The following is a 21,120-nucleotide window of genomic DNA, read 5'->3' as shown; positions in this document are numbered from 1 at the left end:
ACAGAATGTAATCTATTGCGATACGGACAGTATCATGTTTATACAAAGAAAAGATGAGCAACTCCCATTAAAATTAAGTTCGTATTTGGGTGGGTTAACAAATGAAGTTCCCGAAGGTTGGGAAATACGTAAAGTAATAGCATTAGGTGCAAAGAATTACGCCTACGCTTTACGCAATGCTAGTGGGGAAATGAAATATGTGTATAAAATACGTGGAATAACATTAAATCACAGAACAAGTGATAAAATTAATTTTGATAGTTTTTATGATTTAGTGACGGGGAATCGGGAGGCAACTGTAATCGAAATGCCATCCAAAATTATTCGGAAACCAGATTTGCGCATCTTTTCTCGAAGAGAACTAAAGACACATCGAATGGTAACCAGTAAACGCAGACGAATAGACGCTGACATTGTGACTGACGTACCAAAAAGTGTTACTGTTCCGTATGGCTATAGATCTCATAAACGATTGGCCAGAGACTCGTTTTTTGGGGAATAAAAAGCAGAGTTTCTATCACATTGTGTCATTTGCAACGAAGATGTTACGTTTTAAACATCCGTGCACTATTCTCATAGCCGGCCCTTCTCGTGCTGGTAAAACTCACTTTGTGAATCGATTAATCAAAGAAAGAAATGATATGTTTAATGTTTCCTTTAAAGAAATTGTATGGTGTTATGGCGCAGTTATACCAAACTTGGACGTTGATGCAAAAATACGTTTTCTGGAAGGAATCCCCGATATAAATACTTTTGATATAAGTGAAAATTCATTACTCATATTAGATGATTTAATGTCAGAAACAAATGACGATGTGGCCAAATTATTTACCAAGTACGCTCACCACAAGAAATTAACCGTAATATTTATTGTTCAAAATTTATTTCCAAAAAACCGGCATGCTCGAGATATTAGTTTAAATGCACATTATATAGTGGTATTTAAGAATCCACGTGATAAGTTACAAATTGAATATTTAGCAAGACAAATTATGCCTCGTGAAAGCAAACAACTCGTGAATGTCTTTGAGGAAATTACACAAAAACCACACACGTATTTATTGTTTGACCTTACACAACAAACACATGATGCCCTACGACTGAGAACAAATATATTTCCCGGAGAAATAATGCATGTGTACAGTAGTGTTAAAAACGCGGCCACACCGTTTTATGTTTAGTTGGCATCAAGATGTTGAAGGTAAAACATCATTATAATACGCTCTGCACGCTTGCGAAATGCAAGCCATCCGATCGGAAAGTTATTCTTCAAAACGCACCGGGTGATTTGATTCGTACCATATCACAAGTAGCAAAAAATACTATAAAAGGAAATATCCCCATATCATTAATTCAGAAGCAAAGGCTCCGTAGACATAAGAAGATCTTACGTGCTCTCTCCTCAAAACTTTCTCTTAAAAAGAAAAAGAAGTTATTACTACAGAAAGGTGGTGCATTACTTCCATTAATTCTCGGGCCACTCATTGGTGCCTTAGCCTCAACAATTTTTGGAAGATAACATGTCGGAATTACGTAAAATGCTATTAGTTCCAGAAAATGCACTTCATAGAATACAATCTAATTTAAAGACGCATGAAGCACATCAATCAAGACTAGATAAAGATATGAGCGAAATCTTACATCGTACGGATTTGAGTAGAGAACAAAAATGGAAATTGTATCAGCAAGTATTACATCAATATTTACATTATAAATCGAGTCCCACACCGGAAAATCCTATTGCCCTACCCATTGTTGACTCAGAAAATGCAAGTAGTCGTACAGATAGTGGTATTTTAACTCTTGTACCCGATATATTACAATCAGTACCAAAAACACTTCGAAGGAAAACGGATTTATTACTTAAACAACTCATTAATTCACAGAAAATCTCGTGGGATCAAACAGGTACAGTAGCTATCGATGGAAATATCATTCCCGGTTCCAATATTATCGATTTAGTAAATGATGTCGTTCGTACACGAAAATATTCAACACAACCAGTAGGATTACAGCCATTTAAAACGTTATTGGATGATATTAATGTTCCTCGGGAATTTATTAGTTCACGTACACCAGGACCGCCTTCACCTGCTTTTACAACCCCGAAAGTGACTGGCAGTAAAATTCGAAAACGGCATTCTTCTTCGACTGCAGTATCCCCCGCAATTGCAGCTAACGTATTTCGGTATTGGAAAGAATATAAAATGTAAATAAGAAATGACAAAATTATCAAAAATCTATTACAAGTATTCAGATCCTGCATCTTTATCCAGTGTTAGTACATTAGAACGTAAAACAAAATTATCCCGAGAGAAAATTAAAAAATGGTTAGCATCACAAGATGCATATACAATGCACGCTCCAATACGAAAAACATTTCCACGGAAACAATATTATGTTAGTGGTCCTAATGAAACATTACAATGCGATTTGGCGGACATGCAAAATATTGCAAAGTATAATGACGGATATCGCTATATTTTATGTGCAATTGACATTTTTTCGCGGTACTTGTATTGCATTCCTGTGAAAACAAAGAAAGGGCCTGAAATGGCTAATGCAATAACTTCAATTTTAAATCAAGTGCCATTACTGGTTCACGTACAAACTGACTTAGGGTCAGAATTTTATAATCGCCATGTAAAGAAAGTGTTTAAAAATTTTGGGATTAATCATTATAGTGTACATTCGGAAATGAAATGTGCGTTAGTAGAAAGAGTAATTCGTACCATTAAAAGTAAAATATATCGTTATTTTACTGCAGAAAATACGTATCGGTACATTGATGTGTTGGATCAAATTGTACACAATTATAATCATAGTTATCATTCAACTATTAAAATGGCACCCGCAGAAGTAAATGATTCAAATATCAATCAAGTGTGGAATACGCTGTACGGAAAGACTGTAGATAAGAAGAAATTAACTTGTAAATTTCAAGCAGGAGATTATGTTCGTATTACTAAATATAAACATAAACTTGAAAAAGGATATTTGCCCAATTGGTCTCGAGAAATATTTCTTGTTGATAAATGTATAAAATCAAATCCTGTAACTTATAAATTAAAAGACTGGAATGGTGATGAAATTAAAGGAATATTTTATGATGAAGAATTACAAAAAATATTTCTAAGCTCAAACAAGACCTATTTAATTGAAAAAGTTCTTCAACGTAAGAAGGGGTGGGTTTTCGTAAAATGGTTAGGCTACCCAGAAAGTATGAATTCGTGGATTCGAGTATCTAGTATTCAGTCTGCATAATGAATTCGTCATTGAAACACGGTTTTTACGTGACGTTACCTTCCAATGCAAGTAGTACACTTTTTGATAATACAACATCCTCATTTCGAGTAAAACTTGCAAGGGCCATAGATTTAACGGACGGAGAGTGGGTTGTGGGCTTAACACAAATTAATATACCGTGGAGTTTTTATAATGTTGGTCCGAGTGAACAAATTACAATCGATACATTTATTGATGGTGAATATATTCGATATCCTGTTAAAGTAACAGAGGGATATTATGCATCCATTAAAGCCATCTTAAATCTAATTCCCGAGAAAGTACGTATAATAAAATATAATTATTTTAAGAATCAAGTGTATATTCAACATTCCTTCCGGTCACGTGATCGGTGTATTCTAGACATAACAAAAGGTTTACAACATATACTCGGTTTTATGAATGAAAATTCAAATTTTTATAATTCAGTGGTGTATATAAAAGATCAACATAGGGAACAATTTCTGGCTCCTCAGGGAAAATATCCCTGTAACCTTGATTATAATATTCCAACAGAAGTTAACGTATGTGTGGATATTGTAAAACAACAAGAAGAAATTGGACCTTTACTTCGTAAAATTAGTATATTTTACGAGCGGTATGGACGAATCAAAAATATTTTATTTCATAACCCGCAGTACGTGAAAGTTGAAAAGAAATATTTTGATACGATAGAAGTAAACTTAAAAGATGAACTCGGTATAAACTTACCATTTCGTTTTGGAACTTCGAACTTGACACTTCACTTTAAACGAAAATGATTTCTGAAAGCATCGAAGACAGCTTCTACATTACACTGGTTTCAAATGCAAGTACAGACGTTTATCCTAAAAATAGTCCAACCCATTTCATTAATAATTTGAAAAATACTGTACGTTTAACAGATACGGATTGGTGTGTCGGATTAAGTGAAATACATATTCCTTTAACGTGTCATAATGTCACCGAAGATGAAAATATCATTTGGTACAAATTAGAAGGTCATGAAATTATGAAAAGTAAAATTACTCCTGGATATTATGCAAACATTGAACACATACTGGAAGAATTAAATAAAGTTTCAGAATTTATACGATTTAACGCTTCCAATATTATTCATGTTACTTCTGAACCAAACGTTGAATTTATAACACTTTCACCTACTTTGGCTATACAACTAGGTTTTCATGAAAAAAATGACCTCATTATTCAAAAACAGGGATTTAAACAACCATACTTAGATATTGGATATCCTTTTCAAATTTTTGTGTATACTGATCTTATTGAATATCAATTGGTGGGAGATACGCAAGCTCCCTTACTACGTATTGCAACTGTTGGCAATATGACTTATGGAAAAGTTCAAACGTTACGATATCAAGATATTCACTATATACCACTCTCTAAATTTTGCTTTAACAGTGTTGAAATACTACTAAAGGACCACGCAGGACGAAATTTACCATTTCGTTCCGGGACATTGACAGTGACACTTCATTTTAAACGTTCTCCTGGAAAATGAAAAAGCAACATACGTATTATCAGCGGGGACGTGGCCTTCCCTTCTTTTCAGGTCCAGTTTATCAACGGGGTCACGGGATTGGTAGTTTCTTTAAAGGTTTATTTCGTTTTGCATTGCCTTTATTAAAACAAGGTGCCAAAGCTGTAGGCCGGCAAGCGTTACAAACAGGAATACAAGTTGCAGGTGATGTACTAGAAGACCGTCCATTTAAAGAATCTGTTCGTGCTCGCGTAGAAGAAGCTGGAGAAACATTAAAAACTAAAGCTGCAAATAAACTTAGTCAGTTGTTAACCGGTAGTGGTAAGAGACGTCCACGAAAACGTAAGGCTCCTGCTATTGTACAATTCGGTCCTCCGGTCAAACGTAATCGAAAATATTCCGGTGATATATTTAGTTAATCATGGCTTTACTCAGTGGAAGTAGTCCTGAATGTTGTACAAGTGAACTTGATTTGTTTACTATTCCAATGACTCAAACTGCTATTGAGTCATCTTCCACTGTTGAATATCGTCCGGTTTCTACTTTATCGTCAGAAGGACCAATTGAATTTGTTGTACCTGGTGAAACTGGTGATTTTATTCACACTGCATACTTGTATCTCTATGTAAAATGTAAAATTACAAAAAACGATAATACAAATTTAGTTGCGGCGGATATTGTTGCACCTGTAAATAATTTTCTTCATTCGTTATTTAGTCAAGTTGATGTTTTATTAAACGATAAATTAATTAGTTCATCATCTGGTTCATATCCGTACCGTGCTTATATCGAAACATTATTAAATTATGGTAGTGATGCCGCTCGAACCCATTTAACTGGGGGATTATGGTATAAAGATACTGCAAACCAATTTAATGTATTAGGTAATGCAAATACTGGATTTACAAATCGTGCCCAGTATGTTAGAAATAGTGCATCATTCGATATGTATGGCCGTATCCATGCTGATATTGCCGGTGTGGGATGTATGCTTCCTAATAAAGTAAGCTTACGTGTAAAATTACATCGTACAAAAGATACGTTTTGTTTAATGTCTGCTGAAAATACAGCATATAAAGTCAAACTTGAAGACGTAACACTTCACGTGCGGCGTCTAGATATTGCTGCCGACTTAGCTATGCAAATCAATGCTGGCATGGAACACATTCCGGCCAGCATACCTCTTACTCGTGTTGAAACTCGTACCTATACCATTCCCGCAGAAGTAAGTTCATATAATCTCGATAATTTATTTTTGGGTAAAGTACCAAAAGGTGTTGTTATAGGTTTTGTATCAAACGCTGCATTTAATGGTCAACCACATGTAAATCCTTTTGAATTTCAACATTTTAACGTTAACAAACTGCAATTACAAGTTGGTTCAAAATCATTTCCACCGACACCCCTCACTCCTAATTTTGAAAATGGATTATATGTTCAAACATATTCCACTCTGTTTTCCGGTACCGGTATATATTATCAAGATCATTCACATACAATTTCCCGTGAAGAATTTCGACATGGATACACTTTGTACCCGTTCATTTTATCTCCAACAGGAACATTAGATGATTCTACGTGGGATGTCATACGTGATTCCCCTGTCAATTTAAAATTATCATTTTCTCAACCTCTACAAAATTCCATTACATGTATTGTGTACGCTCAATTTGACTCTCTCATTCAAATCGATAAAGACAGGAATGTATATACTGATCATACAATGTAAAATTTCGTCATTTGAGTGCCATGAGGGTTATTGTTCACTTCTCCGCGTTCAACGATAATGATGATCATATTATTATTAAGGAACTTGCAATTGTAAATCCTGATATCCCCTTTGTACAAAGCTGGATTTTTAAACCACCATATCCATTACATGAATTACGTGTGCCGCTCATACTTTCGAATAAACATCTAGTACAACATGATTATGGTATTGACTGGTACAATGGCGATGTAGATTACTCATTGTTACCTACTATATTGAAACAATATTGTGCTAATACCTGTACCTTGTATACTTATGGTAAAACACGTCAGGACTATCTGCAGCAACTATTGGAACGGACTGTTGTGAATTTAGAAGATTTACAGTGCCCAAAAGCGTCTTCCTTGGGATTTCATGTTTACTCTTGTGCTTATTTAAAACATAGATTTGGACAATTTAAGTGTTGTGTGCGTGAAGCTTTATTATATGCCGAATACTTAAAAGTCTATGGTTATGTTTTATACGTAAATCCAAATAGTGCAACGTATGTTCCATCAAAAATAAAACAAGAGGAGGAAAGTAAGGATGAAATAGACTAATAAACATGTATAGTGATCAATTATTACAAGTGTTACTAAAGGACTGTATTACCGGTGCAAATGTGACTGGAATTTATCCCATTGATCGTTTACCTATACTTGTTCAACACCCTGTAGGACTGATTATTAATTTGGACAAGTCTGATTTACCTGGTAGCCATTGGGTAGCGATCTATATCAATAACAATAAACATGGATACTATTTTGATTCTCTGGCACAGGGTGTGCCTAAATTAATTCAACAGTTCCTACAAAGGAATTGTAAACTCTATTTTGTAAATACTGTACAAGTTCAAGATAATCATTCTATCATGTGTGGATATTTTGTATTATATTTTCTGTATTATATGATACGTGGTGTTTCATTTGACAAATGTATTGCAATGTTTAATCATAAAAAATTAAAAAATAATGATAAGCTTGTCAAAAAACATGTAGAAAACATAATGAAAAAGAAAAAAAGTAGATGTTTGTAGATTTTTTAGAAATAAATAAATACCAATTTTTTAAACTTTTATATTTTTATTTCTCCATAAAATATATCTTCCTTACAATAGTTTTAAGATTACAATGAAAACATTAAACTTGCTATGCCCTTAGTAAGGGTTGTGGATCGCTCATTTTTCCACCAATAATTCAATTGTTGTGCATTTCGATATGCACATGCCGATTTTGATTCTACTTGCTTATGAAATGAACAAATTTCATTACAAACAGTACCTTGTAATTCTGCTAATGGTGGACAACCTTTTCTTTCCAGATCCACAACGTTTGCTAACGCAAAGATTTTCTTTATCCAATTGGCTTTTTCCCCACCTTTACAAAGGAAAGTTGCATCTAATGCACAAAAATCATACATAATATTCCGAATATGCGATACGAGATAGCCAGTCTTACTAGACCATGACAAGCCATGCAAGTGGTTTGTAAGCCAATCGATTTGTTTTTGGCAACCTATTGGTAAATCGTTAAATTCGCATGGTACTTTTACTAAACAATGAAAATTTAAAGTATCATCACACGCAGTAAGACAAAATTCACGTATCACAAATTCATTCGGGGAAATCTTAAATCCCTGTATGTCTACAATATACATTTTATGGCAAACTGAAATTTCACACGAACGTTCCATGACAACTGGAATAAGTTGTCCAATAAATTCAGTATTTTTTAAACATTCACCAGTTTTTAACATAAAGTTTGTGATTGAAATTTCACGATGCCGTTCATGAAAAATTTCAAAGAGTTCTACTAAAGTCTTATCATTCAACAAGTGCTTTTCAAGAAAAGTTCCAGGATTATGCTGCATACCACTTATTCCATTTGAGCGTAAGTATACACTTATCGTTTTTAACACACAATTTTCACTAATGTTTTGTCCACAATTCTCACTATCACAATACATGATTACTAATAAAAGGAAATCAAACAATACACAATTTACCATATGTCCACGTATTTCCCATAATCCTTTTCTAGTAAAATTTTTAATAGAACGGGTCTATATTCAAAGTCCCACACAAGATCTCGGAAACGTTCAATGAAATTCCATATCATCGCAAAAGGCTGTCCATGCTTTTTTCTGTAAATTGATAATAATTTTTCACGAACTTCAAATTTCGTTACAGCATCTATAGCTTTCCGTTCAAGAGATTCCGTATCCAACACCAAACAATCGTGTGTCCATTGACTGCCGTCTCCGAACCCGCAAGCAAAACAAATACATATATAGTCTGGTTTCCAGTATATTATACAGTCTTTTATACAATCCAATGATGTACGTTCCACAGTACACTCACATGGCAAATTCAAAAATTCTTCTAACTCCCAATTCTCCACCGGGGAATTACTCACTGTTGGTGAAGGTGTAGGGGGATATTCTTCTATTTCGTTTTCAACATCAAGTAACGGGAAAACTTCTGTTTCCAGTGGCGGAGGTTGCGGGCTCACCACCGGTTGGGATAAAAAATCTGCTCCCGGTAATACATCCAAGTTGGCCGGGGTAACTTCTGTTTCCAGTGGCGGAAGTTGCGGGTTCACCACCGGTTGGGATGAAACTTCTGTTCCCGGTAATACATCCAAGTTAGACGGGGTAACTTCTGTTTCCAATGGCGGAAAGTGCGGGCTCACCACCGGTTGGGATAAAACCTCTGTCCCCGGCAAAGATGATGATTCTGCGAGATCACTTTCACCTCTTGTACTAAAATTCAAAGGTTTCATTGACTCCATGCTTTAAAACCAATCTATAACTCCTTTTCACTAAAAACACTGGCTATTTAATATGCTTCGTCCATCACGTGATATCCCATACCAACGATCATAATTTCTAGCATATTCTCCAGCAGCAGCTGCCGCGTTACATGTGCTGAATATTAATGAATTACCTTGTTCTACGTGTGTGATCTGCATATTTTATTTCCGAAAGGTCTTTTCTATATTCTGCTTGTCCAATTAACATTTATTTTGACCGGAAACCATTTATTATATGTCATGTTACCTCCGGCCGCACCTGCATACATTATGTGTCATTAGTATGCGTAAAAGGGTGTATCCATTTTTTTAAAACGTGCGTTAGGAACTGCTAAAATGTCAAAATTATCGACACTCATGAATATTCATGAATGTCGAAAAGATGCCCAGAATCTACTCCGTGCTTAGTTTAAACCATACCCTAGTAGCAAGAGAGCTTTCGTCCAGTTGGCGCTTGATTGGCTTTTGGCTTTCTACGGTTGCACTTGGAACGCATGCTTTCATACAACCTGCCTTTTGTTGTACTTGCAAGCGATGCTTTACACCACTCGTAGAGCATCATAATATCACTGGCCGTTCATTGGCTATTGACTTGACTTGACTTGCAAAATGCTTGTGTCAAGCTTGAATGGAACACTGAATGCAAGGTGTCCTCCATGTAACATCGTTATCGGAATCCAGCTTGCGGTATCCTTCCTTCCATGTTTTCCAATCAAGCTGGATGTAAGCTTGGTCGACTTGCAATTCAAGCTTACAGCAAGCGATTTGCAAGTTGCCTCTGCTAACAGGATAGTAGCTCAAGTGATAGAGCGTTGGCTTCGTATTCGGGAGGTTGTGAGTTCGATTCCCGCTGCTGATTGTCCTGACTGGGGTTTTACAGGGTTTTCTTCAGTCCTACCAGGCAAATGCCGGAATGATACATACTAAACAGGCCCTGACCGATACCTTCCCAAATATTTCCATTTTTATTGTTGTTATTAGATGTCCAGTATAGACTGTGAGCTGTATCTGATGATTGTTAAATAAGAATATAGTCACGAAGAAGCTCTACATTGTTATAATTTGACTCAAAGTTTAAAAGCTGAAGTACTACAAATGTTGTTCCATGCTTGTGTGGGTTTATTATTATTATTATTATTAAGTGTAAATGTATTACTTCTTATTTGTTAACATATATTTACTACCGCACTTGCTAAAAGAATAGACGCGCCTTAGATAAAAATGAGAATTTTTTCCTTTTATTATTCAACACGCGAAAACATTCAAGTATCTCAGACAATAGGATATTTTCCCCTATAGTCATTATAAAAAAAAAAAAAAAAAAAAAACCTTGGGGCCTTTATTAAAAAAAAAAAATCCTCTCCAGGCATTCTTGGACATGTCGCTCTGTTCATTTCTGCCTTTTTACCTTTTCAGCACCTGTCACTATTCGATTTCCTTCATTTCTTTTTTTTCCGTTTCTTCTCTCTTTTATATTCTTTTTAATCTTTGTCTTCCCCACCTTCCCTAGTCCATGTCGTGTCCCTTTTGGAAGAAAGCGAATTATCACCCTGCTTTAAATTAGCCCATCCGGTGGGTTTAAATAGGGAGAGAGAGAAAGAGAGACTCAGTCAGTCACCTGAAGATACAACGCTGCTGCCTTCACGAACTGCTATGTGGCAACATCGCTTCTCGGGCCGGCAACCACATACGTAGAATTCAGTGTTGCAGTCTATAAGTGTTTTGAGCTGATTTGTTATATCGGGCGCGGGAACTTATTATTTAGTTGGTCAGGTTTAAGTTTACTGTTTTTGTTTCTTATAATCTGGGAACATTTTTTTCAGTTTATGACTTCCTTCTTGAACTTTAAAAAAAAAAAGATGTTTCCTAAATCTGATCTAAATTACTTCGTTAAGCTGGCTTTATTTCTGCCCGAACATTTTAGAAGGTAGCTAGGTTACAATAGATCCTCTCCGGCCAGACTAGTGGCTAGCGCGTGAGCCTTTGGTGCACAGTCCCGAATTCGATTCCCGGTGCGAGTATTCCACCGAATATTACGATGGTTCGAATTCCTCCGCAAACTGTAGATTCACGTGATACAGGCCTAGCCTCGGGTCTGAAAAGGGGCGCTAAACTTCCATTAATAATAATAATAATAATAATAATTCCGGGATACAAGTGCAGGGGGACGGGACGGTAAAAGTTCCCATTAGTAAAAGTTCAAGATGTGGACACCAAATCCTACGAAGATGTGGACACAGGAAGAACTTTACGTTTGGTTCCTTGTTTCGTTTTCTCTTCGAACATAAGGACGCTGGTTCTCAATAAAGTGGTTCATATCATAAAACAGTCTGAATATCTTTTTCTTTTTTTAACGTACTTCTATTTAAAAATGTTTCAGATATTATATTGCAGTAACTAATTATCTTGATTTTCTTCGGTTGTTGTTTGTTCCGTATCAAATGCTGGCGCTTTATCCGATGCCTACGAAAGTTTTTTTTTTTTGCGCCCCCTGCCTCCCTGTATTTTTGTGACGTAGCCAGAATAGAGCTATGCGATATTTCGATACATCAATCGATCGGTAGTATTTCTCAAATATCGATATAGACATGTTTCACTGATCAGTATTCCAATATTTTGATATTATACAATATTTCGATATATCGACCATGTTTCGATATTTTACCGAAATCGAGTTTCGATATTCAAATCCGGAGGATATCATACGGGCCTAAGCGCGATCGGATTATCCATTAATAAGGACCGTGCTCTTAGTTCTGGGATTCCATATCCATCCCTCCTCCTCCTCCTCCTCCTCCTCCTCCTCCTCCTACTACTACTACTACTACTACTACTACTACTACTACTACTACTACTACTACTACTACTACTACTAATAATAATAATAATAATAATAATAATAATAATAATAATAATAATAATAATAGTAAAAATATCGTTTGACAGTTGTGAAACTATTGTATATTTCAAAACTATGCGAATTCAACATTGAAACAAATCTATAACTCCCGCATGCAATGGAAGGGTAATAAGAGATAATATCTGTTTAATTGTAAATTTATATTACATCCGGTCTTAATAGAGAGAAGCAGAAGAAGAAATCTTTTCTTAAGACGCTGAATTGATTCGAAGAAACTGTTTTACGTATATTAACGTTTTTGGTGTTTGGCGATCAGGGCCGTGTGCCGTGGAAAATCAGCGCCCGGGGCAAGAATATACGACGGCGCCCCCATATATATATTGCAAGCAATTTTTCCTATCTTTTTTCTCCCGAATTTTTCGCCCCCTTACTTCGGCGCCCGGGGCCGTCGCCCCGCTCGTCCCCCCCAAATCACGGCCCTTATGGCGATTAACGTTTAAAGTGGAAATGGTTGATTTCTACGACTTCTGGTACAATTAGAGTAATACGGGTGGGGAGGGCGGGTGTTCTTTCTTGAGACGTTGAAAAATGAAATGAAATCTTTAAGTTTAACGTCCCACGGTTATGCCGGTTAGGCTAAAGGAGACGGTGATAATGAGAAATGAGTGAAATGGTGGAATGGACAAAGTGGGAGGAAACGGGTGAACCCCGAGAAAACCCACGAGCACGGTGTTTGTCCACCACAAAGTCCACACGGCGCGATCTGGGATCGAACCAGGGACCCCAAGAACCGGAGGTGAACGCTCTACCACTGAGCCACCGCGCCCCCTTGATACGTTGAATCGAATACAAAAAGCTTGTCGTTGTCTATTATTATAGCTCTTACTCTATGGTTACCAACGTTGAAATCGAAAAGAAAAAAGTTCATTTCTCTCACTTCCGGTTTTTAATAAAGTGTTAATGGAGGAAATACAACTTATTCGTGGGACCGCTTAATCAATTGCAATAAAGTGCTTCCCGATCTCTCTTGCCATTTTTGCTCTGATATCTGTCTGCAGACAGACTGACGGACGAACATAACCGTTCTATAAGACTTCCGACACCTACACATAGCATAATTTGGTTTTGTTTTGATTTTAGTTAGCATCCCTTTCAGCAGCGAGGCTATATGAGACGTGGACTTATAGCTTAACATAGGATCGAACCCGCGTCACCGACGCCAAAGGCGCGTACGTAACCACTTAGCCACGAGTATAGCATAGTTTAGAAATATACTACTACTACTACTACTACTACTACTACTACTACTACTACTACTACTACTAATAATAATAATAATAATAATAATTATAATTATTATTATTATTATTATTATTATTATTTTTTTTTCACTGTCATGTTTGTAGATCAGGCCAGAACATGCCATTGTGAGTTCTATATGTTATACATATGCTTAACGTAACACCAAAACTGTATAAATCCTTCCCAAAAATATTAATAATTAGCATAATGAATGATTTATTCAAATAACAAATAATTATTCTAATAACGATTAAATAACAAATAATCATTTTTCGAATAATGAATAGTTATTCGAATATTTTTTGAATTTTCATTATTTGAATCACTAATATTTATTGAATAATGAATAATTTTATTCGTATAACGAATTTTCACAGATCATAGTATTCAAATGATGTTCGAAGAATCAAATTTTCAAATAATGATTATTCGAATTTCAACAGCGGAAGTTATGTAGCACATTTCTTTGAAACCACTGGAAACAAAATTGTGCCGGAAGTTCTGGCGGAAGTGCGCAATGCTTGAGCCATCCGTTTCGATTGAGCTTCATTTGACCTCGCATTCTCAAATTCGTCTTTCAATGAGAGAAACAAGCTCTCGTTACACTCAATAGAAGTCAAGATGGTCATTCTAAAAACGGGGCTCACTTAGGTTCACTATCCTTAACGGACTCGTTATTACTAATCACAATGAGATTTAAGGGTCTTCACTATAGCGAAATTAAACTACCGCTAATTTTAGAGTTTTTCTATAATGTTTTCAGAACAAATAAAAATATTCGAAAATCGGAAACGTAGTGAACTAGACAATATGATTTTGCATGTGATACCTTCATCACAATTCACCTATCTGGTTTTGGTATGCCACTATTTACAGGGCCCGCAAAAAATGCTAAATCTATCTATAGTTGCAAATCGAAAGCCCATAGATGAGTTGTAATAACGGTATCACATACAAAATCGTATTATCTAGTTCACTACGTTTCTGCTTTTCGAATATTTTTTTATTTGACTACAGAAAATCTCTAAAATTAGCTGTAGTTTAATTTCGCTATAGAGAAACCCCTCAATGTGATTCTTTCGAGTTCGGGCGTGCTCTCAATGAGGCTGGCACACGGCCGCTATCCACTTATAATTCTGTGCTTACCCACATAGCACACTACGTCCCTGGGATGTCCCATTTTGATCCCAATGATCCCATTCGGTTCCCGGATTATCGGGACAATGATAAGACATCCCATGGATGTCCTGCATGGGACGTCCCAGATGAGACAGGGAGGTCCGAAGGAAAACCAATTGACATCCCTTCGTGGTCCCGTTGAATATCCGTATCCCGGGATATTAGCGAACATCTGGATCTGCCACGGAAATCCTGTGGATGTCCCGGGAGCACATTCGGATAATCCCGGGATGTCCCGTCGTCAGTTACGGGCTCAGTTTCGGACATCCCGTGGATGTACTTGTGTTATGTGAGTACACTCGCCTGCGCTCATTTATTGAGGGCAAACCGTGGGATTGTGAGTTCTGACTTTTTAGATGAACACTTGCATTATACACCCTCAATGGAAATCGCGCTACAAAATTATTAAGCTAGGTGCAAGTTGAGACGCGTATGGCGCGTGTGGGACGATGTATCACTGCGCGCTCGTTTGTGACTCACATGATGCTAAAGAGAACAGCGCAAATTGGGAAAATGACACTGCGCAGCCGCATGGCACTGTGGTTGAGACTTTTTTTGGGAGGGGGGCTAAGCGCAAAAGAAGACGCGTATAACGTGTGTGACGTGACGTGACACGACCGGTATGGTGCGCGCGCATAGTGATCTGTGATGTGCGAGTCATGCCGCTCGTGTGTCACTTCATACGCGCGCTATACGCGTCTGTTTTCGCCTAGCCTTAAGGTTAAGAGCTTTACTATACAGATGTGGACATGTATGTTTCAGTCTAGTAAGTAAAAGCTAACGGGTTTGAGACGTAATGCATGACCTCGCTTCCTTTAGTTGAATATACGGCATCTGTCCGTCTGCAGCCTTTCGTACTAAAATCTGAATTGCATTTCCATTCTGTTTTATTCCGTTTCTTTTGTTTCTTTTAAAGGTTAAGAACAATGGGTAACTATTTCCTTATCGAAGGCCTATTTTGTTCATTTCCCGTGATTAAAAAATAATCATAATAATAAAAAACTTCTTGCTTGATTAAGTTTTGGGGGAAATACAAATATAGCTGTTTATATAAAAAATTTCTATTCTATGAAAACAGTTCACATTACGGAATGGTAAAAGTAAGTAAAAAAAGAAAGAAAAGAAAAGAAAACGTTTCCGGCGGAAGTGATTTAATGTAAAGGCAGTGACATTATTATCACGGAACTTGTCGTTACTGCATGCTATTTATGTTCAATTTTCAAACGTTTTATGTTAATCACTACATTTCCGTAGGATCTTGATAACCAGTGTATGCTTCAGTTGAATTGGGGGACAAATCTGAAATCGTAATTTTTTCAGGAAATAATAATAATAATACGAGGGCGATTCAGAAAGTAATGACTCGAAGGTGATACCATTATTTGTGTTCGACAGATAGCACCGATACAGATATCAGTGGAAAGCTTGCAATGCCAGCCACAAATGGTGGTATCATTTTTTAACATAGTCCCCATTACAGGCAACACACTTGCGCCAACGCGAAACAAAGTTTTTCATTCGTCGACAAAGAATTGTGATGGCTGTTGTCGACATCATTGCTGAACTGGTGCTTCCACCTCCGCGTCACAAGTGAATCGTTGGTCCTTAAGGTGATCCTTGAGTTTAGGGAAGAGCCAAAAGTCGTAGGATGCAAGATTTGTACTATAGGCAGGATATGGAATGTCAACAACACTTTGCCAGCAGATGAGACTTTTTTTTTTTTTTTTTTTTGGTGGAGAGGACGTGTGGCGGTACTTCCATCAACTAACGCTTCGTTTCCGGGTCGTAATGGTGTATCCACGACTCATTGCTGGTAATGAATATTCCTGGGCGCACAACCTTCCGCAGTCAGAAATTCAATGACAGCCCGCTGTTTCAACCGGACGCCACCACTGGATGTCATTGATTGCTCCAGTACTCTGGAACAAAAGATTGCAAGATGAAACAAATGACATTCTATAGCTTAAACATCAGTGCATTAATGACTGACAGTCCAGAATGTTTGCAGTAAAATTGGCTAAGTAGTGGACTTGGAGGCATTACTTTCTGAATAACCCTCATAATAATAATAATAATAATAATAATAATAATAATAATAATAATAATAATAATAATAATAATAATAATAATAATAATAATAATAATAATAATAATAAACTCTTTAGGCAGTAATGTAATACTAGAATTTTTTTGTATGTGTACGGTCGATCGTTTTTAATAATACAGCGTACTCATCCCATCTACGCTTGTTTCTTCGTAAACTTAAAGTGACTATACTCTGTACTATATATTACAAAAAAAAAAAAAAAAAGGATGGAAATATGCTGCTATTGCTGCATTCTCCCGTATAGTCCGGGCCGCGGTGGCTCAGTGGTATAGCGTTCACCTCTGGTTTAAACCCTGCTCCCGCCAAGTGAACTTTGTGGTGGACAAACACCGTGTGCGTGGGTTTTCTCGGGGTTCTCCCGTTTCCTCCCACTTTATTCATTCCACCATTTCATTCATCACTCATCATCACCGTCTCCTTTAGCCTAACCGGCATAATCGTGGGACGTAAAATTCAAAAATTTCATTTTTTTCCCGTATAGTCCCTAATTACATCTCTGGCACAAGGAGCGTATTGTACATTTTAATGTTAATTGCATTTAGATAATTTCTAAACAATCATTATGTAAAACAATTTGCGGTCATGAGCTCTGGATTTATTTCATTATCATCAATAATTTTTCATTTTCTCCTGTAGCTTCAAGGGCAGAACCGTTGGACACAGTGGCGGCTTATGAGGGAAAATCGCTTCGTTAAAAACAAAGCTATGACAGAAAAAAAATACTCATAATGTCCGTAGGCAAGTTTTCTGAGCTCTTTAAAGACATGGGGGCACGGTGGCTCAATGATAGAGTGGTCATCTCTGGTGTGTGAGGTCCCTGATTCGATCCCCGGCCAAACAAGTTTGTGGTTGACAATATCGTGTTCGTGGGTTTTCTCGGCGTACTTCCCTTGCCTCACACATTCTCATTCCACCAATTGTTCCATCATCATTCACTTGTCTTAATCATCCGTCCTCCTTAGGCTAAAGGGCATAGTCGTAGGACGTTAAACTGAAATATCTTCCCCAAACGAATTTTAGTTTTGGCATCATGACCTAGTAACATCTTGGGTACGCAAGGCAGCAACACTGCTGAAACCGAGATAGATGCCTTCATCCACACACGGTGAATGAAAAGAGAGCGAGCGGCGCAGGCTGTAGTTTTTAGTTTAGACCTGAGAACAGAACGAAAGTCTTGCTGGAGGAGCGTGAAGTGAGTTGTCTCGCCTCGCATCGTGTACAGTGATCAAGCGGTTTTCTGCGCTTTGTTCAGCAACGTAATTTGTTTCTCTGTGTCGTGCGCAAAAATTTAAAAAAAGAAAAATGAAAGCAGTGATGAATATTTTTGTTTCTTGAGAGGTTAAAAAAAAAAGATATTTTTGTTTTGTTTGTGTGGTTTTATCGTGTGTATTATTTTGAGTGGTGTGAACATTGTAGTGGTGGAAAGTGGTGGTAGTAGTTCTTTTGTAAAACCCCACCATCAGAATTGGGGACAATGGTTCTTCAGGGATGGTGGAAGTTCGGTATATTTCGACGCGATTCTACACACTCAGCGCCAGGGAGCCCCAGGTAGGAGCAGCAGCTATTTATAAATGTTTTCAATCCATTTAAGTAAAAGAAATCCACTTGTAGGAACCTAGTTAAAATAAGTTCTGTATGATTAGTCGTGTAAAATGTGTACCTGCGCAACTCCGAAGTTAATCAACAAAAAATTGAGTTGCGGTAGTTATTATTTTCATTTGTTCGATGTCACATGCATAGAAGGAGACGGGATGTGTATCAATTTCCTCCAATCAAGAGACGCTGTTAACAAGGAAAGTGTTCTGGTATTTAGGCAGTGGCATCACCAAGAATTCTTTTTCGGGGGACAGGGAAACGTAGAAACCAATTATTAATTTGTATGAATACCAATTTCAAATGAGCTCGTTTGCCGCTATATGGTTAACACCAGGGACGTATGCAGAGTTTAAGCCGGACATCTTCCCCCAGAAATAGCTACTTTCTGTAAACTTAGTTTAATTTTTTGGGCATTACTGCTGCATCACCGGACCAGACAAAAGTCGAAAAAAAAAAAAAAGAAAAGAAAAGAGAAATCAATGTTTAGTTTATTTCCCAAAACACAACGTTGTGACCCTGGCTCACTTGGTAGTCATTATTGTTCGAAATACAGTGTGAACCTTTTGGCATAAAAACTAATGCATAAAACAAACCAACATGTGGTAGGTGGCCACTAAAAGGCATGAATGTTATCAAAACTAGTCTGGGCAGGAGCAGAGCAAGGAGGCCCGAGTGGTAGGGAAGAGATGCGTCCGTAGGGAGCGGGCGCGTTAGTGGCGGTGGGTACGCACATAAACAAGGATAGTAGAAAAAACAGTTTGTCATAAAATGCATGGCTTACGTGCTGCGCAGTTTTGGGGGAGATACTAAATGCCATCCAAAAAAGTACCAAAATGTACTAAATTAGGTTAGGTTTGGTTAGATGTACCTCTTCTTTTCTGTATTTTCAATTTGTTTCCACACTTAACGATAAACAGTTCGCCTGTTTAGTAGACCATGCCTTTCACACAATTTCAACTGAAACTCATTTTCTTATATCTCGATAAAACTCAAACACGATATGTCACAATATTGTCATTTATGCACGATTTCTACACTCGCTTTGTCATGAATCGTCTAAAGTGTACCTCTCCGCCAAATAGTCCTTTCCGCCTCCATATATATAAAGCAACTTACATGAAAAACAGCTAATTAACAACAAAAAAATATTTTCTAAACTTCAACTCACGTGACTTTCACTCACTCTTCCTCACAAACCGAAATTAATTCTCCATTTCCTCTGCTAAATTTTCTAAAATTGGTCCGGCGATACAGCAGTTAACCCATTTTTTTGGGGTGGTTTCACGAATTTTGGTATTGATTAAGAATAGTCCGTCATAATAATGGTAATTTTACGGTTAAAATGAGTTGAGAGCATATGAGGGAGGATTGTGTAGAATATTATATTCCACTGGCGGAGGAATTTTTCACAAAATACGTGTAAGAAACTAATATTTGATGCTTACAAGTGTGAAACCATTACGAAAGCAAGACTACGGTTTAAATAAATCACCGGTACTGCATATCAAAAGAACTATGTAATACACTATATTTCCACTGCTGCAGTATTTCTGCACAGTGCAAGGAACATGTACTTTACGTTACAGGTGTTATAATCTATGTTTATGCGTATGATCTCCGTCGCTGATGCGCCTACCCTAACTCGATTAGTTAATGTTTTGCTTTTGTTGGCCACCTATCACAAGTAGGTTTATGTATTTGGCACAATTGCTTTTATGGGAAAGTTCTGACGTGTATTTATACCCGTAAGGGGAAGCTCGTAAAGTGAATCTGCACCCTTTAATACAGGTCCTACTTTAAGAAACAATTTCCAAGGCAGTACAAGTGAATTTCGTGATGGAATATTAAACATATGATTGGATGGTAGGTAATAGAATAGTCCGTAATCATTTGCAACCCACATCAGTTTTCACTATCAACTATTTGACCATGCACCAGGGTAAAGCAGCAGGCACGTAGCCAAGGGGGGGGGGGTTCGGACCCTCCCCCCCTTCGAGACCAGAAATGAAAAAAATAAGGAAGGATGAAAAAATGAAATTAGAAAAAGAAGGATCGCGTTAAAAATTTTAAAAAATGAGGAAGCTTTTGGTTACTCTTTCTTATGAGGAGATTTGTATTAATTGAAATACATGGTGGTGGGGTGAGCGAGATATCCTGGAAGAGTCAGGGATTTTGAAATTTCTAGAAAAGTTACGGAATTCTCAGAATTTCTAGAAAAGTTACGGAATTCTCAGAATTTCTAGAAGAGTTACGGAATTCTCAAACTTTCTGCTACTAGTCAGGGCGATTTCAACGCAGATTTCGAGCTTCCGAAAGTATAGTACGGTTGTGTAACAACGTGGACATTTTTTATCATACATTTTCGTCATCGCTTCCCTGCAGTATCAAACGTGTTATTTCAGAAACAATTTTCTACTGCTCCTTTAACCTGCCATTGGAACAGACAGTAGTTGACGGAATAATAAAAACAAAAAATTATGTTAAAAGAAAGTTCTGTTATCATTTGATTCAACAGAGAAAGGAACGCAGATATTCTAAAATATTTTACAAGACATTATTGAGTATGTACTTTTTATAATAGTTGGGGTCATAATAAAGGAAAATTGTTCTATTTGAATGAACAGAGGAAGGATGTAAATATTGTAAAATCTTTTTCTGCACTTTTTTTATTATTATTTTACTCGAGATTTCTCATAGTTTGTTATTAAAAAACTTACCAACATATCCTCATTTTATTGTCTTAACAAACCA

General features: G+C 36.9%; 1 protein-coding gene across 3 annotated transcripts in view; it reads left to right on the top strand.

Moving 5' to 3' along the window:
- LOC145675969 (uncharacterized) overlaps window positions 1-21,120 on the top strand; it is a 617,917-nt gene that overhangs the window by 205,801 nt on the left and 390,996 nt on the right. For 2 of the 3 annotated variants that reach the window (XM_081746794.1, XM_081746792.1), the window contains exon 1: window positions 17,896-18,321. The exons of the other annotated variant lie outside the window; for it this stretch is intronic. In XM_081746794.1, coding sequence (XP_081602920.1) covers window positions 18,248-18,321 — 74 coding nt within the window. In that variant the 5' untranslated portion in view covers window positions 17,896-18,247. Of the gene's footprint in view, window positions 1-17,895; window positions 18,322-21,120 lie in introns of those variants that run through there. 3 annotated transcript variants of the gene reach the window in all.

Source organism: Thermobia domestica, chromosome 18, assembly GCF_964235325.1.
Source record: "Thermobia domestica chromosome 18, izTheDome1.hap1.1, whole genome shotgun sequence".
In the NCBI taxonomy this organism is placed as follows: domain Eukaryota; kingdom Metazoa; phylum Arthropoda; class Insecta; order Zygentoma; family Lepismatidae; genus Thermobia; species Thermobia domestica.
Note: the sequence above shows the minus strand (reverse complement) of the source record. Positions and strands in the feature narration are given on the sequence as shown.